General features: G+C 32.9%; 2 protein-coding genes across 2 annotated transcripts; both read left to right on the top strand.

The window, feature by feature from the left end:
* Window positions 1-4,740: 4,740 nt before the first annotated feature.
* On the top strand, window positions 4,741-9,547 carry LOC106100232. The gene is made up of 3 exons (XM_013279024.1): window positions 4,741-4,838; window positions 8,579-8,681; window positions 9,041-9,547. The coding sequence occupies exons 1-3, from the start codon at window positions 4,824-4,826 to the stop codon at window positions 9,175-9,177; spliced, it is 255 nt and encodes an 84-aa protein (XP_013134478.1). The 5' UTR covers window positions 4,741-4,823; the 3' UTR covers window positions 9,178-9,547.
* Window positions 9,548-12,902: 3,355 nt separating this feature from the next.
* Window positions 12,903-16,648, top strand: LOC106100122 (neuropeptide-like protein 29). The gene is made up of 2 exons (XM_013278863.1): window positions 12,903-13,993; window positions 15,994-16,648. The coding sequence occupies exons 1-2, from the start codon at window positions 13,982-13,984 to the stop codon at window positions 16,270-16,272; spliced, it is 291 nt and encodes a 96-aa protein (XP_013134317.1). The 5' UTR covers window positions 12,903-13,981; the 3' UTR covers window positions 16,273-16,648.
* Window positions 16,649-17,205: the final 557 nt, after the last annotated feature.

Here is a 17,205-nt window from a genome sequence, read left to right as displayed (position 1 = left end):
TACGTAGAAAATAAATCGATTAAGTCAAAATAAATAAAAAACAAAACAATTATTTATAACGAAATAGATTCAGTTTCGAATTTTAGTCGATTTGCGAAACTAAGGCACGACCGTCGTTTGCAATCTCGTCGCAATGTCATCATGCAGAACTTCATTTACGGTTCGACGGAAATCGAAACATCGATTAACTAAGAAATCGATTTTTATATTAAGCTTTTGAGCAATTGTGTACGCTTTTATTTAAAAGCTTTTTAACATTTTTTTTATTAACATGTGACACAATATTTTAAATGATAAATTTATACTGTAACATAAGTATACACTAAGTTATTAGTGTATACTTATGTTAGTTTACAGTAAAAAGATGTTGAGACTTGAATTAAGACTTCACATTATGCAATTATTTGAAATACTTAATCATTTTTTTTATTAAACAGTGTCTATTTAATTGATTTTTTATGTAAATAATATGTTATAAAGTTATCTAGCGTTTTGTTAAATGATTTTTTATGTCATTGCATAAATTCTTATTGTTTTACTTTCAATTATATCATTTATGTTTTAAGTTCATTCGAGCATAAAAATCGATATCGATGTTTATCGATTTCGATGCAATATCGATAACGTGGTTAAAGTGATTTGTGCAACTATACGGTGGGACATTTCTTTATGTAATTCGATTCGCAATCGCATCGAAATTGAAGCATTGTCGATCTTGACGTAACTCGAACTCGGCCGCAGCCGGTGCGAGCCTCTGGTTCGTTGAAAGTAAAGGAAGTTTGAAATGTGTTGCGATACAAAGACATTTAACATATACAAATTGATAGACGGGACAAAACAGACCAAACTGGTTAAAAAATCGATATAAAAAACGACCTGGTTTGTACTAGCAAGTCGATTTTTAGTTTCCGATGTAGTAGTCGGAACTGTTTTCAATTGTCTAGTTCAAAACATGTAATAGAATAGATAATATCGATTACGCGTGAGTTTGAGTAAAATATTTGATGGTATTTACTCACAATGTCCGCTCTATACAAATATTATATTTGAATCTCTTTCGTTTGTACGGACGCTGACACGCCCTCATCGGTTACAGTCTATATTGCTTCGTAAAAAGCTATTAAATTTGTTTATTTGTATAGGTTAAGTGGGAAAGGAAGTCATTTTGTATTAAGTAACTTCACCTACATAAGATATTTTAGCTAATTGTCGTTACACACCAAAGCCGATCATTTTTAAAAGGTAGAAACCAATCGGAAATATTACATCCTCGATCTCATGCTTTCTCTTTCTGTCGGAGGAAGTCAGTTGAGATGACAGATTTCGTTTTCATATTATCATGTTATATCGTTTCATTTCCTTTAAACAGTAACATATTTAATTTTCCTAAAACCTGATAATAATAATTATGAAGCAATGACGTATCATACCAGGCTAAGTAATGTAATTTTTATTTTTTTAATTTAGCGTTTTATAACAACTATGCTATGATTATCCACAGTCATGCACGACTGCCTGATGGTTGAAGACAACAGGCCCTAATGTAATTCCCTTGGAATACAAAGAAATTTCTCCATGCCTTAAATAATTAAAACTACTTTTCGCCCGCGACTCCGTCCGCGTGGTAGTAAAAAAAACAAAAGTAAGCAGCATATGTGTTATTCCATACTCTGCTCTACATCTATGCCAAATTTCATCTAGATCCGTTCAGCCGTTTAAGCTACAAACTCTAACAAACATCCATCCATCTAAACTTTCACATTTATAATATTAGTTAGTTAGTTAGATAAGAAAACAGAATTTACAGCTTTTCTCGAAATACTTTTAGTTGCACCAATTTATAATTTTGGTAAATTGATGATTGAAATAAAATGGATCTAAACAGATTAAAAAGTACAAGGTACAAAAAAATACAGCATAGTAGGAAATATCTCTTAGAAATATATTTGTTCTAAAAGACAAAACTTTGTAAGTTCATTTTAGTGATGTTAAGCTTTTAATCGTACACCGCCTAGGCAATGCGTCAATGCCTAAATGTTTATAATAACTAAAATGTAAGCTTATAGAATAAAATTTATATTTCTTGCTAGAAATATTTGTCACAGTACAAGGCTATCTAGATATTGCTTATTCGATATTTATTCATATTAACCATATTAGTTTGACACACCTAGATTATATTCAGTTAAATTTAATCTTTCATAAATTGACTATTAGAGACAGTTTAATGATGATGTTTATATGGACTGGAATGTTTTTACAAAACTAATACTCTTTAGGAATATTGCTAAAGTTTAAATACCTTTTTTCCATCAATATCCTAATTGGGTTAATTTTTTTTATTAAATAATTACAAAAAGGTCTTAAAGGCAAAAATAATTTTATATTACTGATTTAGTGATTTATCTGATAAATCTTTTCTTATATATCTATACTAATATTATAAAGATTTGTATTTTTGTATGTATTCGATTCACGTAAAAACTAATGGGCCGATTTCAAAAATTCTTTCACCATTAGAAGGGTAATTTATCTGTGAGTTATATAGGCTACATTTTTATTGTATTTTAATTTCACGCGGACGGAGTCGCGGGCGAAAGCTAGTTTAAAATATCATTGTACTGTTAGTAACAGTAATAATTTTCAAACCACAAAACCGATCGTCAAATACAACGTAAAGATAATAAACTTGCAGTAAGTTCTGTTATTTCATCTTACGAATTTTATGTTGCAACACGACTGCGCTGTAACCGATCCACTGGACGCGACTGTACCAATTTGAAAACGCTTTGGTCGCGAATATACCGAAACCTGTGATCGCGATTGTACCCGACCTAGTGGATATGACTGTAACTATTCGCCTGTTACGCTGTAAAACATACGCTGAAGCGTTTAAAAACTTTTTTATAGTATAAGGTGACAAACGACCAAGCGACCATCAGAATTCGCCTATAGCAAAGCGACCGCTACCCCTATGGGTAAAACAATTTCCCTACTTTTAACTGACGGAGGAAATGACGTATAGATGGAGGGTTTTCCTTCCTATGCGACCCAACCTCCGTCCAAACCGCTTCCATATCCAATTTATTCCTTCGGGCCACCGAGGGCGCTACAGGCTCATACGGAGCCACTACAGATGCCTTCATTCATATGGGTTTGTATTGCAGCTACGGGGCGTCGTAGAAACCTTGGCCCAGGTTCAAAAATAAGCCAGTTCCTTCCAAAGTGTAAACTTTACTGGATCTGTATTTTGCAATTAATGCCACAGAGCAGCGCAATTGCAGTTCTGCTGATTAGAAACTGCCAGTCAAGGAAATGTTTTTAATGATACTTTTTTGCTCTGTAAGCCATTCGATAAAGGAATCAATGTGAAAAAATGTCTTACCGATGTTTTTGTAGACGATCAAATAACGTCTTTAGTAACATCGAGTAAGAATTTAAAAATCGGTCGTTGACACGACCTATAAAGTTTGTTATTGTATAAAAGTAATTTAACGGACATTATATAGTTAAATTTTTAATATTAATGTAAACAAAATTTGCAATATTTTGCTTCGGTTATTTATGTGAACAATTAACCGAAGCAAGATATTCATTTTAAAAATTGCTATAAAAATAACTTGGAAATATTGTTTTTGAAACGAAATATGAAGTTTCAATTCTTCCAAGAGCTTAATAGAATAATTTAGTATTTACTTCTTTTTCACGTAACTAACCTAACTAACCTAGCTAACCTAACTAACCATTACTAGTAAAACTTAAGGTAAATTTAAGCAGAACTTTTTTCACGTCCATTACTCCACCTTAAAAGCCTCATACATATGTATAAAGTATAGTTATTATATGCTAATACAATGCTATAAAGTACGAATTTGTATGAAGGTTGAATATCTGGTATATAGAGCGTGTAAGTTGTACTTAACAGATTAAGCTCAAGTTAATCGTGCGTCAAGTTATATACAGTCGGCATTAAGTTGTCAAGGCTCAATGGACTTAACATCGCGTCATAAGCACCAAGGAAGAGGATAATTCTGCAACAGTAAGTTTTAATGTAGCTTTCTGATGGTGCAAGAATTTTTGAAGTCGGTCCAGTAGTTGTTGAGTTATTATTATTATACATACAAAAATATATCAAAAATGAGCGTCGGTGGCTCAGTGGTTTGAATACTTGACTTGTAATCTACAGGTCTTGGGTTCGAATGCCGCCATGTACCAATGTGATTTTCGATTTTTCGAATTTTCATATGTACATAATTTACCCCACGTTCTTACGGTGAAGGAAAGCATCGTGATGCAACCTGCGCATATCGGCGAAGAAATTCAAAGATATGTGTGAAGTCAACCAACCGGCACTTGGCCAGCGTGGTTGACTATGGCCTAGTCACCCCTTATTAGGGTAGGCTCCGAGCCCCTCGGTGGGGACGTATAGTGAGCTGGTGATGATGATACAAAAATCCAAAAATATAAATCCTACCTCTTCACAATATTAGTATAGATAAACCACTTATAAAAACCGTACGAAATCACATGACATTTATTCTACTAGAAAAAGCTATTACGAAAATTTTAAATAACTAATAAGTTATTTTTTCTTCGCTAAAAACATAAAAACCCTGAAAACATCAACGACTTTTACGCAATCCGAATAAATTTTTTATCACAAACTTCGGTCACGTGATTCTCAATGTCAGAATTCATCTTATCCTTTATACTGTTTTCGTATTCCGATTGCAGAATGTCCCGACACTTTGAGGGCCGCATCTCTTCGATATAAGTATCGTGCGTTATGCCGCGCGGCTCACTCTAGTCTACAATAAGCAGACATGATTTCACGACAGGTTAGTTCTTTTGTTTTTACGTAATTTTTTAGTGTATCGCTATCTTTGTTTTTTTCTAATTGAATGAAAGGGACAGGAATATGTTTTGTGTTCAGCGACAAAAACCTATGAATTATAATCTGTATAGACTTCTATTGCGGAGCACAAAAGTAGCGCTAAAAATGACCTCCAAAATCCTTTTGTCGGAGTAAACTCCCTCAGTATTGTAACCTCAAACTTGTATGAAACACTCCATCTATGTTTATTTACTGTCTTTTATTTTATTTTTTAATATCTCACTTTGTAAATCAATTAAACTTAAGTGTTAAAACTTTTTTAGTAACGGTCAATAATTATTTTATAAATTATCACTAACTAAAATGTAACTAACCATATGTCTCCCGCTAATAATACGTAAAACTTAAAGCCAGTACTTATGCAAAATAATTCATTTATAATTGATATACTGATGCCTTTTAATTCTATTTCAATTAAAAGATTTATTTAGCAACGTATTTTGTGTATTTATTAGCGTCAATTACAGTTATATTTTCAACAACGATATAGTTATTTGCGTTGCTAACAAATAAAAATTATTGTCCGTTCGCAAGCGCAATACTGCTGTTCCAAATTTGATTGACGACTGGAATTTGTGTACGTGCAAGAATATTATAACTATTTTTAAATTCTGCACTGATAAAACGCGATCGACCAGTAGTATTTAGGTTAAATTTGCATTGTAGAAATGTGGTCTTTGGTTATTTTCGTAGGATAGAAAACGAATAATTTATAAAATGCGAAATTATGTGATTATTTGGATAAAACTTGGATAGCTATTATTACCTTTTATTTCTTATGTAAATGATAAGATGTTACATAAGGCCAGACCTCGCGGGTCGATGGCATGAGGTCAATGAAAGTTTATTGTCGATTGTATACATACAGTATCATCGTTTCCGCTTTTACTTATTGTTATTTAATCGTTACTTAAGCAGAAATAGACAAATATTTAAAACTTTCATTAACTTAATTTCATAGCTTTCCCCTTTGCTTAAAAGTAATAAGTTAAGACATTGTAATAACTGCGTTTTAATAGTAACTATTATAACAACAGAAAATAAACTCGAAACAGTATATATTTTATGATTTTAAAATCTAATCACTAAGTAATCACCTTAGATTTGAGGAAGTCACAATAAAATAGAAATAGAAACGGATCTGAGAATCATTGCCAAAAAGTAATACTTGTTTCAAATTCCTGACGTTTAAGAACAGTTAGGGCCTGTCCCACTGGCTGGTAGAGCCTCAGATAGCTTAAAAATGACATCACTGTCAGATAAGGTGCCGAAACCGATATTTTCATCACATACTTTACACGTTTCATCGTTATCAGACAATTTACAATTTGGTGGGACAGTCCCATTTTTTAATAAATAATTTTTGATTTATTTTCTGTACATAATTAAAAACCCTTTTCTCGAAAGCAACAGCACTCATAAACAATTTTGCTTTAAGTAAAATCAGTAAGAAATGCAATAAAAATTCTATGTCAACAATTTTTACACCTCATTTGTACTTGTACGGCGATTCAAACAAACCTTGATTTTTCACGTTCAAGCTCCTTTATTCGCATAGTTGAAGTCACTTCTAGCAACTGGTTTCTTATTTGAAACAAGGTTGTGCATCTTGTTTTGATGTCGTAAAATACTTTGAAAACTATTTACATAGGAGTATTTTTTTAATTAACGTAGAGGTATGCAACTATGTACTTTAACTTGGAGTATTTAAGTCCTAAATTGGAAAACATTCTTTTAGAAATAACTGTTTACTTTTGACATATAAGATGTTGCTCGTGACTTCGCCCACGGGAAATTAAAAATGCAGCCTTTGTTTCACAGATAAATTTTAACATCGGCCCAGTAGTTTTTGAGTTATTTCAATACATACAAAAATATTGATCTTTATATGTATGTATCTGTATAGATTATCAATTGCTAATCTCTGAGACTGTCTACAGTCTACAATAAGGAAAACATCGTGTTGCAACCTGCATATACCGGCGAAGAAATTCAAAGATATGTGTGAAGTCAACCAACCCACACTTGGCCAGCGTGGTTGACTATGGCCTAGTCACCCTAATTTAGGGTAGACTCCGAACCTCTGGGGACGTATAGTGAGCTGGTGATGATGTAATGATTCATAAATTTGCTCACATGCCATACAAGTACATGTAGAAGTGTTTTTAAGGCTCTTAATTATAGAAAATTACAAATCTCGCGTATGATTAAGAAGTAACCTTTACAATGCTGTCAAACATTTCACGATTTCGCAAGGTTGACCTCAAACCGCAGATACTTCCTGCTCTGGTTTTACCTCGCACTTCAAGTTATTAAATAATTACTACTTTAATGAATAATTTAAGAACAACCATGACCAGGCGGCTGTCTAAACTGGTTTTAACAATCAAACAGGTTAAAACCAATAATCCTTAACTTAGACCTGAAGATTGTTTTAATTGATTCGTAAAAGAGAGTAAACTTAATCGATCTACTTTTACTACTTAGGGCCTGTTTCACCACTGGCTGATAGAGGCTCAGATAGCTTAAAAATGACGTTACTGTCCGAAAAAGAAACAAAACCCGATATTTCCACCATATATTTTACACGTTAGATTGTTATCAGACAATTTAAAATTTGGTGGGACAGACCCATAGATAAGTTAAATTTGAAAGGATTGAAAATTCACCTTTAATAATTGCTTCAGAAAAAAATATGCAACTCAAATATAGCATTTAACTTCTTACAGATGTTATCATATACAAGGCTGACTAGTGTTGCCAACGCCTTTATTAATGCGCATAGACAATAACAAATATATTCTCTGTCATAAGCGTAACATATCATATGGTATACAAGGTCGAGGTTGATCAGAAATACAACGATAAGTAGATCAATGCAGTAAGATAAATACAATGTCAATTTGAAAAGACATTTCGACAAGTAGCGATTTCATCTACACAATATTAAAATAAAAAAGTAAACTATAATATGCCCATCTATGTCAGCTACCCTTCAATGAAAGTCCGGTTGATATCAGCCCAGCCTCTTCGGAGATTACCAGGAACAAACGCGCCTTGCGGACAGACAGACATTTTTTTTAAATGCGATTTTCGTTATCATAATGCAAATACATCATATTCCCGAAATCAGGAATTTTTCTTTTGATATTACAAACAGACACTGCAATTTTATTATATGTATAGAATAATGGCTTTATTCTGTAAAACGTTAAATACAAAACACATTTTTTTGGCCTGAAATATAAATTATTACCACTCTAAATCCTGATTGTTGAGATAAAATTTATCAAAATAATTATTTTTATTTTTAGGTATGTAGAAATTCATACTACACATTTTTGTAGCATTCTTTATTTTTGTAGTGGCATTTATTTTTAGCAAATGGAGACATAAAATATAATATCGAAGTTAAAAAACTGGTCAAATTACGTACAATAGATAAATCTAGTACCGCTGGAATAAGCAGTCGACCTAGATATTTGAGATACATTACGATCTAAGAACCATTTACGGCAAACTTTTGTTTATTGCGCTATAAGTAAAGTTTGATGTTATTTATTGAGTTGTTTTAGATATTTCTTTGATTTTATTGCAACAAATTGAATAACATAACTCGGTCTAGCTAAGAGTCTGCAAAAAAATGCTTCAAATGTTTACTAAATGGACTGTCTATTTTTACAGATCACCATTTTACTTTGTGCTCTGTTTGCACTGATAGCGCTTACACTTGCGATACCTGATAGCGCTGGACAACCACCACTTCCCGGACCAGGCCTTTCTTATGGTAACAAATTATGCAACATCGATCTTGTTAAATTTAACAAATAAGATTCAATTAGTTGATAAAACTGATATTACTTTGTTAATGTCCTACTTTTTAATAATTTACCACAGATTGCATGTCTTTGATTAAAATCTGCAATGATATTAAAAAGCGCCATCTATTTGCTTATTAAGTAAAAAAAGTTAAAAACGTTTCGAGAAAGAAAAATGATAGTCTTCTGTTAGGATTAATTTTATATTGCTTGATCTTGATCTTACCCTTTTTAATGCATTTTATTATATTTCACTTTTATATTTAGTTAACTTTACAATGTTGGACAGTATAATTAAGTTTTTAATTATTATTTTTGTATTTTTCAGGTGGCATCCCCTACGGCAGTATGAGTGGTAACGTGGCAGAATATTTTAAACGACAAGCGCCATCTTTCGGCAGAGGAAGAATACTAAGCGCTGCGTCTCACGATGTCGACTACGCGCCAATCGAACAATGGCTATGATTTCATAAATCTTATTAGCTGTTTGAATATAATTAATGAAAAATGTCCTCAGTTTGTAAACATTTTGTTGGCTTAGTTTTTTACATTTTATGTGATTAAAAGAGAAAGAATTAAGACCTTGAAATTGGCGGTATTACAATTACAACTACATAGTCTTGTTTAGCGCCACAAGATGGCGTTGAATCCTAATTTATGAAAAAAGTTTTAAAATAACTCTTGATATTGTAAAAAAAAATTAAAATACATTAAATTTATCCAAGGACACCAGATTTCTGCGAAAACAAACAGTGTATAAATAACTTAAGGGTTTAGATATTTATTTTAGTTAATTGTTTAGTTAGTACTGTCACAAATAAAATAAGTTACCAACATTTTATTAATCTTATTGTAGTATAGTCCTTAAGCCCTTACTATGGAACCTTTCGTAGCTAAAACCTCTAATATAAAACTAGACAAATGTAAGATGTAGGCAAAATCTTCTTTTAAATTTGTCTTAGACCATCATTAAATGTTCGTACCATACCACAAGCATGTATTCAATACTTATTAGCAAAAAACAACCACGCCTTACCTACATACGTTAATTACAGTCTCAGAGGCATATTATCTTGTTGCGTAAGTGCATACGACAATACTCACCATTGTTAGTATTCAATTTATAGCTATACTGTCGAGAAAACTGGCGGTATTTTCTTTAAAACCTACATTCGTTTAAACATTTTGAAACGAGACAGTGAACAAAAACTATTACACAGATTATAAATAAGTATCCGTACGAAGAAAGTCGTTTATTAATAGACAGCTGGTTTCTTTATATTATCATCCCTTCGTTTGCACTAGGCAATTTTTCCTAAAGTTTAATAGCGCGTATTTCCGCGACTGTACCTTGTATGACTTTTTGCAATATCTACCTATCAAGGTCTTTGATGTGTGTATTCAAAAGGGCATTGTTTATTTACCTATCTATTAGCTAAATATTGTCCTCAAATAAAATGTTAGGATAAGTCTAATGTCCAAATACTGAGACGATTTTTAAATGTTCTGCTTCGTAAGGGCCGCTTGCAATCTGATAGACATTATAATTTTAAAGAAATTTGGATAGTATATATTTAAATGACGTTTCAGTATTTGGCCATAAGAAATTCTGTTTTTTTCTCTTCCTAGTAGTTAGAATTCTCCGGACAGTCATTGGACCTAATTTCTATGTTGTCTTTTGTTTTTTTAGAGTAGATAGTACCAGTTGAAGTATTATTAGCCCAGGGCGAGGGCTAAAGCTTTCTGTGAAGCGCCCAGGGCGGTCGCCCACCGCGCCCTACCCTTACACCGGCACTGATTAGAACTAAGGTTACCAATTTACGTTCAGCGTAAAACATCACTAAGGCCATAATACCCGATTAAACAAAGGTATTACATTCAAAAGTATACCATATGCCATCAGCATATGAGTGAAATTTGCATGAATTTCTGAAATATTTAATGTTACGCGTACCAATTCTATGTCCCTATTCTTCGAAGCACGACAATTGACCCTTTAGCGGATATCGCAAGGTGTTATATCAGGTAATGACATAAAATGCAACAGTTTCATAATAGACCTTTGTCATAGTCATAGTAAACTTTGCTTATTTTCTTATTGTAATAAGTTACGCGTCACAGGCGACGCGGAATGGGAATGTAGCGTTATATTTTTCTATTTCGTTTGTTTTTTCATCGTAACGTCTGCGTAAATTAATTATTGTAACAGTGGGCTTCCACTGCTGAAAGATTGTAAACTCATGTCATTAAATGACTCTTTTTCATCAAAGATAAGTTTCCTTATTGTCCATTGACGAGTATCTCTTCATAAATAATGTCCATTGAAGGCGCGTAGCTTCTGTGACGCAAATATAACATGACTTAGTCATAATAAGGGTGAGCACTTATCATGTAGCGGTAGCGATTTTATGAGAACAGCATTTAATTTGAACAGCACATGAATTTCGAAAGAGTAGACTTTTTAAAGAATACTTTTTACTAAAATGCAGTTCGTCGGTACTAGGATAATGCAAAATCCAGCAAGAGGAGAAAAAAAAAAGTGTATTTGTTGTGAAAGAAACTTGACCTGCAATGCGTGGAATACGGACATCACTACGTAAAATCTGAGTTATAAATGTTAAAATAATACTATTTTTTTTTATTATTCGCGATAACAATAACCTGTAGTACAGATCTCTACCTATAAGAGGAAGAGTCCCCAAAAAGTTGTGAAATTTTATAGAAGAGTAAAGCATTTTTCATTTTCACTATAGCCTCACCTTTAGGATACACCTGTCAATCTTATCCATTCCAGCCACGTGTCATTTTCGGTATATTCGAGCTTACGCCGTGACGTTTTGGGCAATGGAATGACAATTTCATTCAATGTCGCTATTCTTAGAAGGATAATCAGGTGTTAAGATAACGGTGTAGTTATAGGTATTTCCAATTAATTAAAACATCGCTTTTAGGACATCAATCTTGAAAATTAAAAAGTTAAAGTGGTAAAAGCGTAAGCAATGATTGGAGATGGAATTTATTTCGCTGTTAAACTTCAAAATATTGTCGCACAGTATGATATTAATTTTGTAATTTTTGTTACATTCCCGTACTATTGACAACGAACCTTGTATTTGAACAATGTAATTAGGCATCCGGTATATAGCCTGCGTAATTGACTTGTTCAAGGTTACAATTATTAGTGAGAGTATGATTTAACATCACATGAGTATTGTGCCATCCAAACTTTACCACAGCTCGATAGTTCAAACGAGACAATTCTTAATATAATAGTGGTAGTGCCCGCTTTAACATCTTAGCACTGCAGGGCCGGCACGCCCGGTGTAATACCACGACCACACAGAACAGGCGTCAAATGGAAGCATTTCCGTGTTTCGTTTGATGAGTGTGGTGCCGGAGACCTAATTTAAGTCCCTTTCTCTTTACTACGCTTTTCTTATAAGGAGAGGTTGGGAAGAGGAAGTGGATTTGACGGTGGAGGAGATGCATAGGAAGGGGAAATATCCTCTTTATGTGCGTCTCCTCCTCCGTCGTATAAGGGTAGGCAACGCATCTGCAATTGCGGATGTCTATGGGCAGCGGGCGCTTCGCCATTTTGGCGGTTTCAGGTGGTCGCTTGCTCGTTTGCCACCTTATGTTATAAAAAAAAAATCCAAACTTTACCACAGTTCGAAATTTCCCACGAAACAATTCTAGGTATAGCCAGTGAAGGGGTGTGAACGCGAGTCATACTTCTACGTTGACTTGCTTCGCAGTTGACAATTAGTACACGTTTCCGTTGACAGACATCTACGAGCTGCTATAAAGTTTGAGTCTTATAATACCTTTCATTATAAATAGATATCCAATAGAGGACCTCAGTTTGTGATTCCAAATATAACTTAACATTATATCAGAAAAATCTAACTCGTAACAAAATTACAGACGGAAACTAGACAACGGTAGTCGAGACGTAAGAACTTTTTTATTTCTTTTTTAATTCCTACGTCTTCGTAATCGGATATTTAAATTCGTTTCACTTAAACCTAATAAAGTCTACGTTAACTGTAGACTTAACTGTGAAATCAACATTGTGTCGATAGTTCCTTGTCTCATTGGCCGACAATGAACAATTGAAGTGTAATTGATTTTTGTCGTCACGGACAGTCTTACTAATATTTACTGTTTCCATTGTCGATATACTTGCTAGATTTTAATGCAATAGTCCTTATATGAGCACGCGCACTTTACCTAAACTTTTGCAAAACTGTTAAGTCTCGCTTTGATTCCTACGAGATTATATAGGGAAGGACACACTACTCGGTTTTTAGTTATTTTTAAACAGTTTAATTGGCTCCGAAACAATCGACAATCGCACAATAGTTTAGTCAAAGGTGTGATGTCGCTCTTAGAATCTAGGTGACATTTAAAAAAAGAATCACCGTTAATGTTTTCTATTTTAATCTTTTTCCTGTCTACAGTTTAAAGACGTATTACCATCGCTTGTTATGACGTTAAGGGCGCAGTCTCACTAGTCGTTAGCTCCCGTGTGGTGCGTGAGATTCCTGTTCACGAATGCAATAGCCATACATGCGAGAACCGTTCATATTAGCCTTTAGCTCCCGCATGCGTTAGGCGATAGTCATTTCTTTCCTTAAAGCGAGTGCACACCTTTGAGTAAACTATCGCAAAAGTATTGTACGATTGTCCATATAAGCTCTTAGGGATCAAAGCGCGACTAAACAGTTTTGCGATAGTTTAGTCTCAGGTGTGCGCGCGCTGCTATACTATGCTATGTTTGCTTTAGACCGAAAGATCATTACATTAGTCGTCCGTTAGTGATTCCCGCATACTATATAACCATGAAGTTATTGACTAATGGAATTGCTCCCTAATGTTAAACGTTTACTAGAAGCTGTACTTATCACGGTTAGTAATTTAGTTAACTATGTGTATAATTGGATTCTTTGAGTAAGGAATTCAATACTCTAACCGTAGATTTACCAGTGTCTTAAATGTGTTGAGTAAATCCATTAATTTAAATACCAGTTAAGTTGCACAGTGAGATGTTATATTGAACCATCAAATTCTTACTGTCTAAACAACACCAATTGACGAACAACCCTTTAATTATCTAAGAAGTACCATAACGTTGTCTTGCTATGGTCTAACACCATAGAGGTCATTGACACCGTCAAGGGAGCCGCCGAGCCGTGCCTAGGACGCGGCGGGCATATAAAATGCTGGCCAATACCATACGCCATCAGTCTGCAAAGATATTCGCGACAACATGGCTTTCAAAGTAAGTACCTTTTTACTCTTGTATATATTTTTCCCGAAATTTATTCTCCAATCTCAAGTCTTCAAAGTCAATTGGGAAGATATAATTTGTTAGGGAATAATTTTTCTCGTCAGAGACTATCAATATTAATTTTCTTACGTATTTTTAAATACTGTTTACGTTTAATCCAATCTCTAAATCATTTTTCTAACTAATAATTATGTTTTCATTTTTCTCTATATATGCATAATTAACAAATAAGATGTTGTAGTGTGACTCTAAGACTATATAAAAAAAAGTTACGCTGCATTCAGATTATTTTAATTAGATTCTTATTTGGACTAGCATTACTTTTTATAAATTGTATTCAGTTTTAAATAATAAACATAAGCTAAATTACTTGGTGGCTAATTTACTTGGTGCTGAAAAAAACCCGAAATACAAATCAGTTTGACGAATATTTAAGTATAATAACTTGCAAACAATAGTGAGAAGATATATATGGGAAACAAAACATTAGTATATTCTATGTTATTTCTGAGTACATAAATACTTGTCAAAGAAGGTGACAATCTTTGAAATATATTTCTTACTAGCTGTTCCCATGCGGCTTCATCCGCATGAAATTGTAAAAACTTTATTTTATAGTTTAGATTTGTCAAATTCTTAATTAGAATTGTCATAATACATTTGACCTTACTATAGCAATCTTGCTTTCTTGATGTTGGCAGCTACTTATGGTCTCTTTCCTATATTAGGGTTTTTATCCAAAACATTTACTCCTTAAATATAATGGCGTGAAAATATTTAGCCTAAGCGTTACGTAAGTGTAGGGCTTTTTATAAAAAAATGAGTTATTCTAAAATATAATGTAATTGACATCTTAGGCAACGAAATAGTGTGTGTTTACGCTTTATTATATTAGTATGGATTTTTGATTAACTAAAACTCCGTGTCTTAAGACCAATTAGGTATTTATGGATAATGATTGTTATACGATAAGAAAATATATTGTATAAATATATAATATATTGTATACGATAAGAAAATAGGCTTGTTATACTCACTATTATGTGTTCGTGTGAATTTCTCAGAATCGGTAAAGCCTGAATGACATGTGTATGGACATTTTTATTGTGTCGTTTCTTAGTAATTATGATGCAATATTATTACTATGCTTTTAGATAGTAGGGTTGCCGCATAGTAATAGTAATTCAAACATTTGTATTAAGTATGTTAGTGTTTGATTTACTGAAAGTATTGGTATTCTATACTATTATAATAAAGCGTAAACACACACTTCTTTGTTGCCTAAGATGTCAGCAATCACAGCATATTTTTAAATAATCCTTTTTTTAATAAAACGCCCTACACTTGCGTCACGCTTTAGGCTATATATTACGCCATTAAACTTAGGGGGTAAATATTTTGGATAAAAACCCTAATTTGGGAAAGAGACCAAACGTTGCTGCTAACAACAAGGAAGCAAGTTTGCCATGGTTTGTCATTTTGACATTTGCAATTGATAATTTTAAACATGTAAACAATAAAATAATTTTTTCATAATTTTATGCGGATGAAGTCGCATGGGGACAGCTAGTTTTTAGTGTAAAAATATTTCGTTTTTTCCAATCATCATAAAGCCCGCTACAGTTGTTCGTATACGATATTTTGAAATGAAGAAACGAATTTTAGTAAAATTATAACTATTAGTTTAACAAATCATTTAAATTTGTTCCTACATACGTATAGTTTTTATCTGAAAAGTTCAACTGTCAGTTAGAGATGAGCGTATGAAGCGTGTTTAAGGTATACGCTTCTAACTGTCCAGTAAAAACTATGCGTGTATTGTCACGACTACAAAAGAATAGTTCAACTGATAGTTAAAATTGTGCCAATATTCTGACTGCGCGTCTGCTACATCCGTAGCAGATTGCATCCGCAATAAAATATTTCTAGACGTTACGATTGCAAGATGTAATATTATTCCGTACTAAACATTCTTTTTGTTTTTTTCGCAGGGCACTTTTGTATTTTTCGCGCTACTTTTAGCTGTAACAGCTGCGCCAGCACCTGGAGACGTAGAACAGTTGGATACTGCAGCTCCTGAAAAGGGAGATCTGCAAGTCGCCGCGTCCCATTGGGGCGGACATTGGGGTGGTTACGGCGGCCATTGGGGCGACTGGGGAGGATATTATCCATACTACGGTGGATATTATTCGTATCCGTTCTACGGCCATGGGTATGGATACGGATGGCCGTATGGATATTATGGACATCATGGATATTGGTGGAAGTAATAAATACATTTGTAGTAGTAAGAAGATGCCAGTATTATTTTTAAGATCTTAAAAGCGATACTAATTTTATTTACAAAATATTTATTACCATGACAAGAACAAATACAAACGAATTTAGTGATACTGTAATATCGTCTTTTTGTTATTTTTTTTTTATAATTTTCTGAACTTAGATTTAAAAAGTTAACCATTTTTTTTAAATGCTTGCCCATTGTATTTAATTTTTAAATTATTTTTAGTTGAAAGTAAGTTATAGGTAATACTTTAATGATTTCAAAAATATATAATAATAAGTACATAGTTAAATAGTACACATAATACGTAAATAATTTAACTGTAAGTAGATATAGTAATAATATTATTAAAAAATAAACTGTACTAAGTTGTCTATTTCTTTTAACCTGCTCCTAATTCCTATTTTCACGTTTTTCATGTTTTACTCCATATCAATATAACAAAAGCATAATTCTTCATGCCTACTTACCTACTTTACGTTGTTAATTGCTCATAATATCACGGTTTTAAATCTTTTGTTTTGCTAAAACAAAATATTACTTTAGCACAAATGCTATTTAATTTCTACAGGCAAACATATTAAAAACTACAAACAAACTTTTCAATAATAACTAGATGTTATTTCAGTATTAGAAAAATTAAAACACATTTATCATACTAATCTTGACAAAGTGTGTACATAAAAATGTTAGTATATTGACTAGCAGTATAGAGAATTTAAAAAAAAAACTTAAAAAAAACATTCAGTTCTCGTTCTCATAAAGTGAAACTTTAAATTCTATCGTTTAAACTTTCGTGACACGTAAAATTATGAACTTCACCCACGTCAATTGTTGTATGCACACTAGAATTTGATATCCATATCTTTGAAGATAAGTTACGCAAATACATAACTATGTTTTAAAATGCATAAAGTAG

The sequence above is a fragment of the Papilio polytes genome, unplaced genomic scaffold (assembly GCF_000836215.1).
Source record: "Papilio polytes unplaced genomic scaffold, Ppol_1.0 DF824069.1, whole genome shotgun sequence".
NCBI lineage: Eukaryota > Metazoa > Arthropoda > Insecta > Lepidoptera > Papilionidae > Papilio > Papilio polytes.
The sequence above is the reverse complement of the archived record's forward strand: the minus strand, read 5'-3'. Positions and strand labels throughout refer to the sequence as shown.